Genomic DNA, 16412 nt, shown 5'->3' with positions numbered 1-16412 from the left:
CTATTCGCATTTTCTACGGGGAAACTCTCTCTACAACGCACCAATCCCTTTGAAACTGCAAGTGATATCACAATGGAGAGCTGAGAGGCTTTTGTCGACAGTTGGTGGACCGGGTCAGCATTGGAATCTCTCGACTCTGGACGACGACATATTTGCAATTGTTCGTCCGGTGCAAATCTTCGGATGATCTGCTGTCCCAGTCCACCAACTTCCGACAAAAGCCCCTCCGTTCTCCATTGTGATTTTAATTGCTTTTTCAAAAGGAATCGATGCGTTGTGGAGTTTTCCCCGTAGTAAAAGTGAAAACTACCTATTATATACAAGCCAGAAATACATACATGTTTGCTTAATCCAAGAGATTTATAAAAAAAAAGGAAAAGGGAATGTGTATTAAAAGGCAAGAAGCTATTTGGAGGATACAGCACAAGTGCTACTCACAGGCCCTTGGGGAGGGGGCATTTCATGGAAACAAAGTGTTTTTCACTGGCTATTGTTACAAGCTACTGGAGTACTCTCACCTAATTGGCTCAGAGCAAATTTGCCAGTGAAAATCTTTGTTTCACTAAACACTCCCCATATAAGCAGATGGATTTCATAAAATATGAAGATCCAACCCACTATACATCTAGGTTAGGTTTTATGTTTTGCTTTAATGATGCCTGTTGCCATGGTTAAGTATGGTATTTTATTAATGAGTCTACTGTTATGAAGAATAGACTCATGAAGAAATGAGTGTGATAAACTGATCAACATTGGACATTGTTTACAATATAAGCAGTAAAAGCATTACATGTATTTATACAGGAAATGTGCATAAACCATGGACTCAACCAAAGGTTTTCAAAACCACCTTTGTGAATTAGGACCTTAAATTGTATTTGAATGAAACTCTTTCTTCAACAGAAAATGATATACAATACTGCAGATAATATAAGCAATACATTCTTGTTGCCATTGTAAGATGCCAAAAATACTACATACATATTTATGTTGGTAAACATAAAGTGCAGATATGTCAATATGACACAAACCTTCAATTTCCAATCTGCAAAAGGGGAATGAAAGTTTTCTTTCCCTTCTATTAAAGGTCAAGTCCACCCCAGAAAATTGTTGATTTGAATCGATAAAGTAAAATCAAACAAACATAATGCTGAAAATTTCATCGAAATCGGATGTAAAATAAGAAAGTTATGACATTTTTAAGTTTCGCTTATATTTCACAAAACAGTTAAATGCACAACTCAGCAATATGCAAATGAGAGAGTCGATGATGTCCATCACTCACTATTTCTTTTGTTTTTTATTGTTTGAATTATACAATATTTCAATTTTAACAGACTTGACAATAAGGACCAACTTTACTTAACCATAAACTGTTAAAATAATGGTAATTCTACATGTTCAGGGAGAAATGCAACTTTTTTTCAATTGACAAGGAGGAGAAAATAAGAATATTTCATATTTCATATAATAAAATACAAAAGAAATAGTGAGTGGGTGACGTCATCAGTCTGCCAATTTGCATACTGACCAGGATGTGCATTTAACTGTTTTGTGAAATTAAGCGAAACTTTGAAATGTCATAACTTTCTTATTTTACATCCGATTTTGATGAAGTTTTCAGTGTTTTGCTTGTTGGATTTTTCTCCTTTTTTTTCAAATCAACTTTTTGTTGGGGTGGACTTGTCCTTTAACAAAAGGTGAAAACGTGTTCCAAACTAGATAAAGAACTAAAAAATTTAAAATTGCATTTGAATGTGCAAACAAAAGGTTTAAACTTTTTTAGTTTTGTTAAATAATAGTTTGAATATCCTTTCTCATGATAACACCAAACACTCTGGCTCGTATTCTGAAGTCAGGTTTTACTTAGACCATGGTCTAACTCTGTGCTAAAATTATGGGAAGCCAAAAGTGTCAAAATGTTTTATTAAGTTGCATGTTTCCTATGTTTACTGTACTCTTTCACTGATGGTGAAGGCAATCATCTATTTATAGTTCCTAGACAATTACGAATGATTTGAGAGCCAAAATGAGCTGAAATATCTTATCTCTACTGTTAGTGATTTATGTAACAATTGGCTGTCCATACTTAAACCACAACTTTAAACCTGGGTTTAAGTTAAACCCGACTTCAGAATAGGGGCCTCTGAATCTAAATCGAAATTCGTCAATAAAAGCAGGATATAAAAAATTTGAAATTGAAGTGAATTGTATAGATTGGAAATCACAGATCTAGGAATAAACTGAAAGTCTTTGTGATGGAGTACATCGTGAGTATTGAAACAAAGATATGATCCATTATAAAAAAAAATTACAGCATATCATGGGTGCAAGTACCATTATATACATGTTATATGTAATAAAGAAATCAGTCTATCAGGGATCACCTTCATTTCCAATACTCGCCTCCTCATCATCATCAAAGTCACTAGCATCACTTTCATCAGAATAATCCTCTCCTTCCATTTCTTCATCCTCCTCTTCATCCTCCATCTTTTCTTCATTCTCATCCTCATCTATTCCACCTTCCCCATCCATCTCATCATCCCTACCATAATCATCATTTACCCCTCCCTCGAGTTCCCACCCATCATGCTTCCCCGATTCAGAACTGAGATCATCATCCAGGCTCCCATCCCTCTCCCCTCCACTGTCCGAGGCGCTGTCCTGGTCGCCTTTCGTAAGCGCAACGTCAACGTCCTCTCTGTACGCCTCGGGGTGCTTCTCTTGCATGTGTCTCATCACAAACTTCTTCTGGGTGTAGACGTTGCCACAGATCCTACACCCGCAGGGATGGGTCAGGTGCAGGATGACGTGGTCAGTCAGGAAGTTCTTGTCGGGTGTCCGGAACCCACAGTGCGGACAGGCGTCACCCTGGATTTGGAGTTCCTCGGGAGAAGTCATCTTCCGCAGCAGCCCGCCGATTTCCTTCTTTTCCGGTCCCTCGAAACCCCCTGTGAAGAGATGGATATGTTTGGATCTTTGGTGTCGACGTAAGGTGCTGTTGCGTGTGTATACATTGCCGCACTCGATGCACCCATAGGGGAATTCCTTGTGCCTGGCTATGTGCTTATTGAGAACCGACTTATGAGGTGTGTAGAAGGCACATTCCGGACAGGCATCCTTGTGCTTGGAATGGACCAGTCTTGCCTTCAAACCTAGACTCTGGTCCAAATCCCTATTATCAAGATCTTGCTCCTCGTGTTTCTCATGATGATGCCTGAGGAGCGACTTTTTAGTCGTATAAGTGTTTCCACACTTCTTGCACCCAAACGGGAAAGCGACGTGCTTGTTGATGTGTTCTGTGAAGAACTCTTCATCCCTTGTCTTAAAACCACATATTTCACAAGTCTCTGCGTCGGTCAAATCAACTGGGGTACTGACCTTTCTAACAACCTTCCGTACAAGCTTGTGAGACTGTTTGTGCACTTCCAGGGATTTCCGATCGCGGCAGGAAAATCCACATTCTCCGCAACGGAGAACCTGGACAGTCATTTCTTTAAGGTATTTCATAATCCTCTGTCTCCTCTGAGGGGTCAGATAATGGATCTTTGTGGCTCCATGCTTTCGTCGTAAATGATCGTACAGTTTGCCCCTACTCATGTACACTCGGCCACATTTTTCACATCCATACGGCCTGTTTTGATGCTGCATCAAGTGCTCTCTAAGCATATGGTTCGAAATGGTTACATAGTGGCAGATCTTGCAACGGTTGGGCATGTTCTTAGTTGACTCATCACCGCTGCTTAGTAAACCCGCCCTTCCTTGGGGCGCTCTGGCTGATGTGTTCTCGCCTTGCATAAAAACATTGACAGTACGTCTAGCTCGTACATGTACTGCTCCGTGGTTCTCCCGCTGATGGCGGTACATATACGTCTTCCTTGTGTACAGGTTCCCACACTGGTCGCACATGTACCGGTGAGTCTTGTGTTTCTTTTTGTGGACCTTGAACTTATCAATATCTTTGAAAGTAAAACCGCAGATTGGACACTGAATACCATTGCCATGGTCGATGTACTCAGTCACACTGTCGTCATCGTCATCTGTCTCATTCTCTGTATCATTGTCCTTAACGTCATTGTTAGTATGGAAAGACTCATGCACCACCAAGCGGCCGTGGGTGGGGAAGTTCTTACCGCAGGTGGGACATATGAACCTCTGGGAATCACCATCATCCTGCATTTTTCTCTTTCCATTATGATTACTCTTATGTCTCTGTACATTTGTCATCGATGCCACCCCCTGAACCGACGTCTTTGGTGCTTCTCCTTCGGAATTCTTTTCCGCCACTTTGGCATCGTCCTCCTTGGTTTCTTCCTCTTCTTCCTCATCGTCTTCCTCGTCGTATTGTGGGGGTAGCTTGCACTGAGCATTGAGCAGCTTCAGCCTCTCGGCAACCTTCAAAGGCACCGACTTCTCTTCCTGTAGGCCATCATCAGGGTGGGTGACCTTGTAGTGTCTCACCATGCTCTTGGAGTTGACAGTCTTCACATTACACATGGTACAGGAGAAGCTGTCAGTGTCTAACGGAAACAAATCAAGAAAAGATGGGCAGAAGTTAATGCATTTTCAGGAACTTGGGCATGTAAAATTTCAGAACACTTCAACTTTCTTTCAAAATGAGGTCATCTTTTGTTAAAAAATTCCTAAATCTACAACTTTAGAATAAACAGGTTCTAAATGTCAAGTATATGCTCAATTTTGGTGACCTCACGTGACCTACTTAATATTGTCAATTTCACTTCTCATTTCAGATGGGGTTATCAAACTGAACAACCGGCTCCAGTAGACTTCTCTATATGTTTTTTTTCCTTTCAATCACAAATGTGATCTTCAATTGTCAATTTCACTTTTCATTTCAGATGGGGTCTATAAACAGTAGAATTCTCTATATTTTTTTCTTTCAAAGAAACAAATGTGACCTTCAACTCCAAAATCAAATATAGATCGCAGGGGAGGTTCTCTGCAAATAGCAACATTAAAAAATTTGGTGTTCAAAAAGTAAATTTAAAAAAACCAAAGGACTGTCTTTTTTCCGGGAACCAAATGCGCGATCCAGTTCCCAGAAAAAGGACCCATCTATGTGCGTAAGGCACATTGGAAGTTTTTGCTTATTACGTCATAATGACATCACATTTAGGTTTGAGAATGGTACCAGAAGAAAGTTCATGACATGCTTTTACCATTTCAACCAAAAAAGAAAAAAGAAAATGTTGATAAGTCCCTACTTGCGGGAAGCCGACGAAATATTCCATTCAAATGGGAGACAATTTTGTTGGCCATTAAAGACAGGTTTTCCCTACAGACAAAAGCCCGCTTAAACAGACTCGACTTTGTAATTGAAAGAAAGACCATTAATACTGTACCTTTATTATAATTGAGAGCAGAAAGGTCGTACATGAATCCACAGTTCTCTCTGTAGGTATCACTATAGAAGACCCTCAGTTCAGTACCCGGTTCAACCCTCTTGATCACGGTGAAGTAGATCCGTCCATAGACCTGACCAGCATCGAGGTTGCATTCCTCGGGGTAGCGAGCGTTGCGGACGAAGCCCATCCATTCCTTCCGCGGGGCAGGGGCCATGTAAGCAGCTACCATTCCATCCAGGCAGAGCTGATGGTAGAGGAAAGGAAATAAGAAATCGTCTGGCTTAGAGGTACACAGCTATCCTGTGTTCAATAATAATCTTCTTTCGTTACTCAAATTGGCAACTTTCATTTTGATTTTTTTTTTCATTTTCATACTTTGAAGAAATAAAATATGGATATAACACAAGTGTAAATTGATGAAATGAATTAACTGAAAACAGTTGCCAATTTGCAACTCTAAAACCGTAGTGGTCATCTGATCCATTTTTTCATGGGGGCCGAGCTATTGTTGAAATAAAAAAATCAAAGTTAAAAATCTTCTGGCTTAGAAATATATATAGAGCTCTCACGAGTTCAAAATTAAATCTCGAGAGTAAAAAATTAATCCACTTTTACTGTTCAAATTGGCAACAATTATTAATCATGTGGTAAATGTGCTAGAAACAGCAGCTGGAGCTAATTTATAGTGCACCTTTGAAAAAGGCAATTAGCTAATCTACGCTATATTAATTAAGATTTGGAATTTAGCACCCCCCTTGGTAACGTTTTTAAAATCCCATTTATCATTCATGAGCACTTACTTTACATATGAATTGGAATATTGGATATTGGAAATCTACTGAAAATCCTGAAATTCCAGCCATTTCTCTTTTTGAGAAAGACAAATTACACAAATATTTTAGATAAAAAATTCAAGAAATAAAACCCCTTTTTATTTTACAACCTTCACGTCATAACCATTTTAAAGGGGATTCCAACCTTGGCCATAAAATGTTGTGTTGGGAAGGGAAAAAATAATTTAAACAGAATGGTGAAAGTTTGAAAGAAATCAGACATGCAATAAGAAAGTTATAGCTGCTTTAAAATCAGATCACCAATTGTATGTAGATTTCAAATTGGCAACTGGGTAAGTAAATTATGACAAGAGGCAAGGACAACTTTCCCATAGGCCATGTACTTTATTATCAGGGATTTGTGGTTTTCTCCTAAGTACCCATTCCCCTGGGGCAGTAATCTAAATATAACCCAGGTAGTATATTGCTTTATGTCCTCATGAAAGAAAAATATAATTTGAAATACAACTTTTGGGAAAAATGACATTTTAGCCATAATATGTATTGGAGTACATGGAAGAGTAGTCCTTGCCTTACATCACTATGACATCCCATATACGGCCAATTTGAAGTCTCCATGAATACAGTGATTACCAATATTTACAACTTTTAAAAATTCATAACTTTCTTGTTGTTTGTCCAATTTTCTGATTTTTATTTTTCTTATAAAAACAATTTTTTATTTGGGTTGGATTCCCCTTTAACGCACACACATTTACGTGATCTTGTAATGAATTGGAATTGTGACTTACACTTTGGGTGATTTACCAAACTTAAAAGACAGGTTTTTATCTCTCATGCACCTACCTCCCATGCCTGTACATTATGAAGACAGTCCAAAGTCTTCACACTCCCTTTCAAAGGTCCATAGACCTGTCCTGGCTCGATGGGCTTCACGGCAATGACCCGGACATCGTTGGCATCATCGGTGAACTGATCATAGCTGAGTTCGTCTGGGGGAGGGCCTCCTTTCTTCAGCAAGGTCTGGATTAAGGAATTGGGTTTGGGGGCATACTTCTTGCGCAACATCAGAGACTTTTCTTCTTCAGTAAGCTCCTTGGTAACGGATCCAGCAATGACAGCATCCTTCGGTGCCGCTGGATCCGTAGCGGTCGTCCTCTCGACGGCAGCCTCAGGGTTGTTCGGAGGCTGCAGCGAAGTACAAGTACTTGGTGAGGATGTCGATGATGCCATGTCCATGTTGCTGACCGCAAGGCTGTTCTCCCGTGGTGCAGCGTCCATTGCGACTGCAGACCCTATGACCAGGTTCGGTGGACACTCTTTGGGCGGTGCTGGGGGCAGGTGGTTGTTCTCTGCAGCCACAGAGGACATCACCGCAAAGTTGGGGTGGTAGAAGTAAGGGTTGGTCGTGAGGGTTTGCTTCTTGAAGGCATCTGGACGCTGCTGATCCATTGGGTCAACGTTTCCGGGAATGACTGCCAGAGAGTCCGGTTGCTGGTAACCTGGGAAAGAGGATGGACAATGATGACTCTCATTAAAAACAGATGAACCAATGAATTATCATATTGGAGGACTAAAAAATCCCCTGAATAATCAAAATAATAATTTAACTGAACATAAAATAACATCAAGGCAGTCACAAAAACACTGGCAAACTCAATAATGAGGCGCACACAATGCTGGGCAAACTACAATGACTTTCACATCCTACCGGGTGCCCATTAAACACCTGGGCGGAGAGAGGCAAAGTGTGGATAATGCCTTGCCAAAAGATGCTGTTGATTGGCATCGATGGGATCAAACACACAGCCCTCTGATTACAATATGGGATTCATAACCTCTACACCAAGACTCTTACACATTATTAAAGGACAAGTCCACCCAACAAAAAGTTGATTTGAATAAAAAGAGAAAAATCAAACAAGCATTACACTGAAAATTTCATAAAAATCGGATGTAAAATAAGAAAGTTATGACATTTTAAAGTTTCGCTAAATTTCACAAAACAGTTATATTCACATCCTTGTCCGTATGCAAATGAGGAGACTGATGACATCACTCACTCACTATTTCTTTTGTATTTTATTATGTGAAATATGAAATATTCCAAATTTCCAACTTTCTTCCTGTTGTCATGTGAAACAACGATTAATTCCTCCCTGAACATGTGCAATTAGCATTGTTTAATACCATATGGTTCAATCAAGTTGGTCCTTGTTGTCAAATCTGTAAAAAATGAAATATTGTATAATTCAAACAATAAAAAACAAAAGAAATAGTGAGTGAGGGACATCATCGACTGTCTCATTTGCATGTCACTGAGTTGTGCATATCACTGTTTTGTGAAAAATTAGCGATCCTTTAAAATGTCATAACTTTCTTATTTTACATCCAATTTTGATGAAATTTTCAGCATAATGCTTGTTTGATTTTTCTCTGTTTATATACAAATCAACATTTTTCTGGGGTGGACTTGACCTTTAAACCAAGGGGGACCGTTTCATAAAGCTGTTCGTAAGTTAAGAGCGACTGGTGAACCTTTCTTAGGCGCTAAATAATCACCAATGAACATATGGTGAACATCATTTGCCACAAGGATCACCAGTCTTTCTTAAAGTCGCTCTTAACTTACGAACAGCTTTATGAACTGCCCAAGACATGGGGGCTCAGTGGTAGAGCGCCTGCCTCATGAACGGGAGGTCATGGCTTTGATCCCTGGCTGTGTCATAGCAAATGATTTAATAATTGGAAGATGGGACCTTCTGCCTTCTTGTCAAGCGCTCAACGTATGACAATGGAAAAGGTTATTATATGCAGGGCCCGCTGGAAGAACATCTTACAGCTGAGAGCGCCTACCCTGGGTTAACCCTAAAAGGACTGGGCTATTTATAAAGTATTTGAGATGAATTGAGGACTGGGGGGGGGGGGGCGCCGTTCACGCGATCGCGCTGAATTTGGCGCACACATCCTTTTCCACGTAAACTACAAGCCAGTACAAAAAGAAAATTCTGAAAACAATTATTTTTTATTTATTACGAATAAAATATGCAAATTTATTCGTAAAAAACATTATTTGCATATTTAACACCCAATTTCACTTCAATTTTTTTTACCAGATGTCATTTTTAAAATCTAATTTAAAGGTTTCCACAAAGAAAAATTGCAAAAGTGATTTTTTTTTCCTTATGTATTTCTCTGTTTTTTTAATTTCTTATGTATTTCTTTGTTTTTTCACTGAAAATTATTACAGACCATTTACAAACTAAATTAAACCCTAAATTAATTAAGCAGACCAATTACAATGAAAAATAATCACCATTTTATGAATTTCATCTCCCATAGACTGTACACAAAGTTTAAAAATAAGAACTTACCACTCCTGTCATCTATCCTAGGTGGAAGCCTGGTTACCACATCTCGCTGCTGGAGCATGGGCGGTTGGGACAGCTGGTGCTGTTCAGGGTGACCTGCTGCAATCAAACTGGCCGTGTAGGCGTGGTGAAAGGACGGAGAGGGCCCGGGTGAGAAGTGATGCGTGGACGGGGGAGGATAACGGTAGTCTTGGGATATCGATAGCCTCTCATGGCTGGGATGACCTTTTGGTAGTTCCATGATGTAAACAAGCTGACCATTGAGAGCAAAAAGGTCACTTCATGGAACCTTGTAAAATGTAGAAAAATTATTCATCAACTACTTGGTACTTTAATAATCACTATTCTGATAAAGCATAGACACGAAACAAAGGTGAAAATCCAGATCCATCTATAGCACTACAGACCCAGTCAGCAATCTTCGACAACAGATTACACTGGACTTTAAAGGACAAGTCCACCCGAACAAAAAGTTGATTTGAATAACAAGGCAAAAGCGATTTTGTGTCTCGCCTAATTATGAAAATAACCAGAAATATTGTGATTTGCGAGGGCACGCAACAGAATTGTATCGAAACTTCATTGTGAAATGACTGGGATGGAATAACACTTGTCATAAGAGCCTTGCACGTAAACTTTAATGTTGACCTGAAAATGACCTTTGACCTTACCATGTGACCTCCGACTGCAGCATAACATGCAGGTCCCCCAAGTCCATCTACCAACCAAGTTTGGTTGAAAAGTGACTTACGGTTGCTGAGTTTGGTGTCATAAGAGAGTCTTGCATGTAAACTTTAACGTTGACCTGAAAATGACCTTTGACCTTACCATGTGACCTCCGACTGCAGCATAACATGCAGGTCCCCCAAGTCCATCTACCAACCAAGTTTGGTCGAAAAGTGACTTACGGTTGCGGAGTTAGGTGTCATAAGAGAGTCTAGCGTGTAAACTTTAACGTTGACCTGAAAATGACCTTTGACCTTACCATGTGACCTCCGACTGCAGCATAACATGCAGGTCCCCCAAGTCCATCTACTAACCAAGTTTGGTTGAAAAGTGACTTACGGTTGCGGAGTTAGGTGTCATAAGAGTCTTGCATGTAATATTTAACGTTGACCTGAAAATGACCTTTGACCTAACCATGTGACCTCCGACTGCAGCATAACATGCAGGTCCCCCAAGTCCATCTACTAACCAAGTTTGGTCGAAAAGTGACTTACGGTTGCGGAGTTAGGTGTCATAAGAGAGTCTAGGGTGTAAACTTTAACGTTGACCTGAAAATGACCTTTGACCTTACCATGTGACCTCCGACTGCAGCATAACATGATTGTCTCCCCTATTGGAGTCTCCCATATTGGCCGTGCGCCTCTACTGTCAGTAGCATATTTACCATTAACATAAGTTTGGGTTTGGCCTTTTGGGCTCAAAACCCTTAAGAAAATGTGTTTAATTGAGGAACTTTAATTGTGGGGAAAAATGGCGGTGCATGCGCGTACTAAAATATTAAAAAATGGCACGCTGTCCCTATCCTGGCTCCAACTTAAGTCCATGGCTAACCCAGGGAAAAGTTCTCTCCTTCTACCCCAGTCTCGATCGGCCATTTTGTTACGATTTTTAACAAAAATGGCCGATCGAGACAGGGGTAGAAGGAGAGAACATTTCGTTTTTTTGAGGTTCCAGTCTGTGCCCAGATGTCAGGAAACTGCCACTCGTTAGACCTTCATCCATATAATCGTGGTAATTGTATACTTTCTGTTTTCACAATTCATTTGGAGAAATATTTAGACCATAAATCACCCTAGTCCCGTGAGTATGGTCAAATACACGGGAAGCCCCTGGGCTGCGAGCTCCCTGGGTTAGTCCATGGCTACCTCAGGCGATGTTCGTGCAGGCTCCACTCTACTTCACTACCGCTACACTACGCTCCACCTACCCGAACATCGGGACAGTGAACTAGATCGGATATTCCGAGTCATAAAAGGTGGGATGGCAATCATGGTTATCGTAAAAATTAAAGAAAAAAAATATAAAGAGGGATATGAATGACTTAATATCTTACTTTACACCCGTATTTCACTCCGTGTCCATCCTCCGGTTATCCTCAAAATTTGTGATTTTGGGCCAGTATCTTTTTCCTCACACGTATTATTCACGGCCGATTTCAAAACATCGCATGCGATCGCGATCGATCAGCGACCGATCGCATGCGATGTTTTGAAATCGGCCGTGAATAATACGTGTGAGGAAAAAGATACTGGCCCAAAATCACAAATTTTGAGGATAACCGGAGGATGGACACGGAGTGAAATACGGGTGTAAAGTAAGATATTAAGTCATTCATATCCCTCTTTATATTTTTTTTCTTTAATTTTTACGATAACCATGATTGCCATCCCACCTTTTATGACTCGGAATATCCGATTTAGTTCACTGTCCCGATGTTCAGGTAGGTGGAGCGTAGTGTAGCGGTAGTGAAGTGGAGTGGAGCCTGCACGAACATCGCCTGAGGCTGAGGTAGTCCTAGACAGCTGGCAGCCGTCTGTTTCGAGGAGTTTTTTAACATTTTTTAATTTTTTTATTCTCCTCGTACACAGACGGCTCGCTAGCGTGCAGCCACCATTAGGGCACTCTAGGCACCAAGGCTATTAATTCCTGTGTTAAAAAAGTGAGTGCACGCGAATTAAATGTTGGGCTTAAATTACTAGATCTTACCATGGATGACGAAATCTATTCTTAAATTAGACTCTAGATATTAATAAATGGAAAAAATGTATAAATAGTACTCGCCTGGTCTTTTCTTGGGGTATTGAAGCCTTTTTGTCCAGAACTTGCTCAACTTTTGCGGCAAATTTTGTCGCCATAGGGTTGTGCACATTCTCGTTTAATACTGGTTGTCACGTGACACGGCAATGTCGTTAGGCTGTTTGGACTGTATTCAAGGCGTTCTATCCGTTATGATTTTATATTGAATGAAGCAAATTCCATCAGGTATAGGCCCCTATCAAGTCAAAATCGATACAGGGATCGAGAGGGGGGGGGGTGGAGCCAAAAATTTCCCAGTCACATGGTATGAAAATGATATTTTTTATGATTGTCCACGATCATTAGGGCAAACCCGTGTGTGGCAGTACGGTAGCGTGATGAGTAAAAAAAAATAAAATAAAAGAAAGAAAGAGGGCCAATGTAGACATACATGGCGCGTGGGAATAAAGTTGCTTTATATGTTCCAAGCGAGTGAAGCAAGCGAGAAAAAAACTTTTCGTGCAAATCTAAATTTGAGATAGATATCTTAACTTACACTTTTCCTTTTCTTTTCATTAATTCCCTTCATTTCTTTTTTATCTTGGTTGTAGAACTTTCGGGGGCCCCTGGGCCTAACCCTTCCATCGTGTACCCCCAGTGCAATATCAGCAGGTGGGTCTCGATAACTCTGGATATTTAGCAATTAGACCTATTTATAGAAAAAAATAACGTTAATGTTTTGACCCCTTCCCCCCCAAAAAAGGAAAAACAATTATAAACTAAGTTATATACATCCCCCTTTTCTCATTTCGCTTTTTATTTTCTCTATTCCCTCCTTATTTTTTTTTGGGGGGAGGGACCTTTTCGGGGGGCACCGCCCCTAGCTACGCGCCTACCAGATGAAGAGGCGAGCGAGCAAAACCTTTGTCACTTTTATTACAAATATCAATTTTGCAATAGATTTTGACATAACATTCGGAATTATTCTCGCATGCATTTTTCTTTCCTTTTGCTTTTTTATGGCCTTTTATTTCTCTTCCCTTTCTCTTTCTTTCTTTCTTTCTTTTCCTTCCTTCATTCCTTTTCTCTTATCCCGTTTTTTTTTGGTGAAATCCACTGGACCGGGGATCAATGGCCAGCCTGCATGCCCCCGGCGGTTTACGCCTCTGTCGTGGATGTAAGCTATATATACGCATGATCTTAATCTTCATTATGATTCAAACTATATAGAGGCGCATCCAAGATTTTCCAAATTAAGTAGGGGGGGCGGGGTGAATTTTCTCAAGTAAAATTTGACAACTCCCAAAAAAGGTTCTTACTAAAAAAAAAAACCGGTCATTATATTGTCTCGCGTAAAGTTTGACAAGTTAAAAAAAAATGGGGGTCACTCAAAATGAAAGTCATTTTGTCTGCGTAATATTCGGCAAGCCCCCCCCCCCCCCCCACAAAAATAAGAAAAGGGAAAGTCATTTTGTCCACGTGATATTTGGCAACCCCCCCCCCAAAAAAAAAAAAAAAAAAAAAAGGTCATTTTTTCCACCATTGATTATATTTGGCAAGCCCCCAACCCCCACCCCCATAAAAAAGTTTGTCCCTAAAAGTGATGTATAGAAAGTCATATTGTTAATTTGTTCCCAGTAAAATTTTGAATTTGGCAATAAAAAAAAAAGGACAAAAAGAGAAAAGAATATGAACGAAATATCCCCATTACAAATAATGCTGTACGTGATTCTCATGAGGGGGGGGGCACATAACTAGTATTAACAACATATTTAATTCCAAAATGTTTACTATAAATCTCAAAAGGGGGAACGGGCAGAAATGCTCACCCCAACCCCCCCCCCCCTCCCCGCCACTGATTCCAATCAATAATGACTTTTCTCTGCAATACTAATGCTTTGAAATCAAGATACTGAAGATTGATACGCTTAACATAAATTATGAACGTCTGACAAAAAGATAACCAACCGATCACCTGACCGATCAGCTGACCAGTACGCGTATCACTTCGGAGTTGATCACTCGTCGCAGGTGTGTGGAATGCTCACCGAAAATCAACAAAAAGGGCCTGAAATGTAAGTTTAACAATAATCCATTTTAATTTCAACTATTTTTAGAACTTACCATGCTTACTCCATTAAATGCGACCAAATAAAAGTTATATCTTAACACTGCAACTTGCATTAATGCGTACATTTACCAAAGTCTTGGGTTGGAAATCAGAACAGCATTGTCCAACCCATAATTTGGGTAATGTCGCCTATGAGGTCCATACATGTTAATGTTTGGACCTCATTGGTACTAGGAGTGCCATTAGGGGACTTGCAATGCAAAATCCCCCCGTCGGGGCTCTTCAATTTTTGTCTTTAATTAATAAAAATTTTGAAAATTAACGCGACCAAAATGCAAATTAATATTCCCTCTTGGCATTAATTGCCCAAAAACGGAGAAAAATCAAGTTAAAAGGAACAAAAACAGTGACTTACCTCGGCTGTCGCGCAAATTCACTTCCCCGTTTTATCCGATCTTAAGTACATAAACATATGGCCATTGAGTCCCCTGTACAGATCGCGCTAGAACTTCGGTCTCTGTATTTGGTGAGTGAAGCCAACGGAGTTCAGCTGAACAACCAACATAACAGAGACCGAAGCTTTTGGTCTAAGGTAGTCCATGCCATGGCCTGGGCATGGCATGCATCAGATCATGCATGGCTGCACCAGTGGCAGTGCACGTGGCCTGGGTCGTGGACGTGGTCGTGGTCAGTAGAATGACTTTAAATTCTATCGAAGTTAACAGTTAGAAGCCTCCTGGCTAGGCACTGATAGATGATCTAGCGTATTCTTGAACTAACAATCAGTATGCTCTGGCCCCAGATTTAGCCAAGCCAAGGCACGACACGAATACATTCATCACGACAACGTGACACACCCCATTCAAATCGCGTGCATAAGAAATCGCACGCGCCGGTATGATTGTTTGGCAAAGAGTGCCGTAGCATGAGCGGCAAAATAGACACGGTCCGGTTACTTAACCCAGGGTAATAAACGCTTTCCTGAAACTCAACATCCCTCAAAATAAGTTCATGATCTCGCGAAGCCAATATTTTGCTAATGGGTCTAGATGTAGACAATAATAATGTTTTTTTATGTTTTAACTTACAATTTCCATCACGAAAAGACACCCCAAAAGTTGAAAAAGCTGCAATAAAATAACGCCTGAACGAAGAGGGCGTCAACAATTTCTGGAGAATTATCTTTAAAATATTGCAGTACAGTAAGTGCGTCCAGAAAAAACAAAACAATTCAAACAAACTGATAATTATGATTTATCATAAATTATATGGGTACTCCGGACTGAAAATATTTATATCTAATAAAAAGAAAAAAATTCACAAAGCAAAGTGCTGAAATTTTCATAAAAATCTGATCGTATAACAAATAAAACAAAGTTATTGAATTTGAGCAATATTGTGAAAAATAAATTAATAAGTCATGCGTACTAATTAGGTGGGCTGATGAAGTCCCTTTTCTTATGTTATTACATGAAATCGTATTTTCATGCATCTGTGAATAGTATGTCTCCCATAATAAAATAAGCTGCAGCAATAATGCACTAAATTCTTGTCCACTAGTTTTAAGTTAGTGAAAATTGAATAAACCTAATAATAAAATACGTACCTCAAGTGGGGATATATCATGGCATCATCCCGGGCATCATCGGTTTGCTTATATCATGAAGACATGCCTAGACTGTTTCACTGGAATAATGCAAATCTTAGTGGTATAGCTTTGTTACTCCTTGACCGATTTTGATCAAATTTTCAATGTTTTGTTTGTCTGATTTTTTGTTATCTGTCCAAATCATATTCACGCATGAATGAGTTATTCAATTTGAAGAAAAGATACCAAATGCCATTTTGGAATGTATCTGAATTTAAAAAAGAAAGAAAGAAAAATAGAGCCTACCTATAAACATCTCGAGTGTTCTTTGATTTGATACCCCTATAACAGAAAACTGCAAAGACTAAAGTTCTGTATTTGAAATGCTTTAAATTTGATTTTTGCATGGTGCCAAATGATTAGGGCCTATATGTTTTACAGGCTTTAGCTGCTGTCTGACATGCAGTCAACACTCGG

General features: G+C 39.8%; 1 protein-coding gene across 2 annotated transcripts; it reads right to left on the bottom strand.

The window, feature by feature from the left end:
• Positions 1–1309: 1309 nt before the first annotated feature.
• Positions 1310–15503, bottom strand: LOC129266147 (histone-lysine N-methyltransferase PRDM9-like). 2 transcript variants are annotated; one of them, XM_064103904.1, is made up of 5 exons: positions 15436–15503; positions 9538–9823; positions 7010–7665; positions 5367–5613; positions 1310–4523 (listed from the first exon to the last, which is right to left on the bottom strand). In XM_064103904.1, exons 2-5 carry the CDS (start codon positions 9773–9775, stop codon positions 2377–2379), a joined length of 3288 nt encoding a protein of 1095 aa, XP_063959974.1. In that variant the 5' UTR covers positions 9776–9823; positions 15436–15503; the 3' UTR covers positions 1310–2376. The 2 variants fall into 2 exon arrangements, with proteins under 2 accessions (XP_063959974.1, XP_063959975.1); XM_064103905.1 differs by lacking the exon at positions 15436–15503 and adding an exon at positions 15128–15150 and having other exon boundaries at positions 2294–4523.
• Positions 15504–16412: the final 909 nt, after the last annotated feature.

The sequence above is a fragment of the Lytechinus pictus genome, chromosome 8 (assembly GCF_037042905.1).
Source record: "Lytechinus pictus isolate F3 Inbred chromosome 8, Lp3.0, whole genome shotgun sequence".
NCBI classification, from domain to species: Eukaryota; Metazoa; Echinodermata; class Echinoidea; order Temnopleuroida; family Toxopneustidae; genus Lytechinus; species Lytechinus pictus.
Note: the sequence above shows the minus strand (reverse complement) of the source record. Positions and strands in the feature narration are given on the sequence as shown.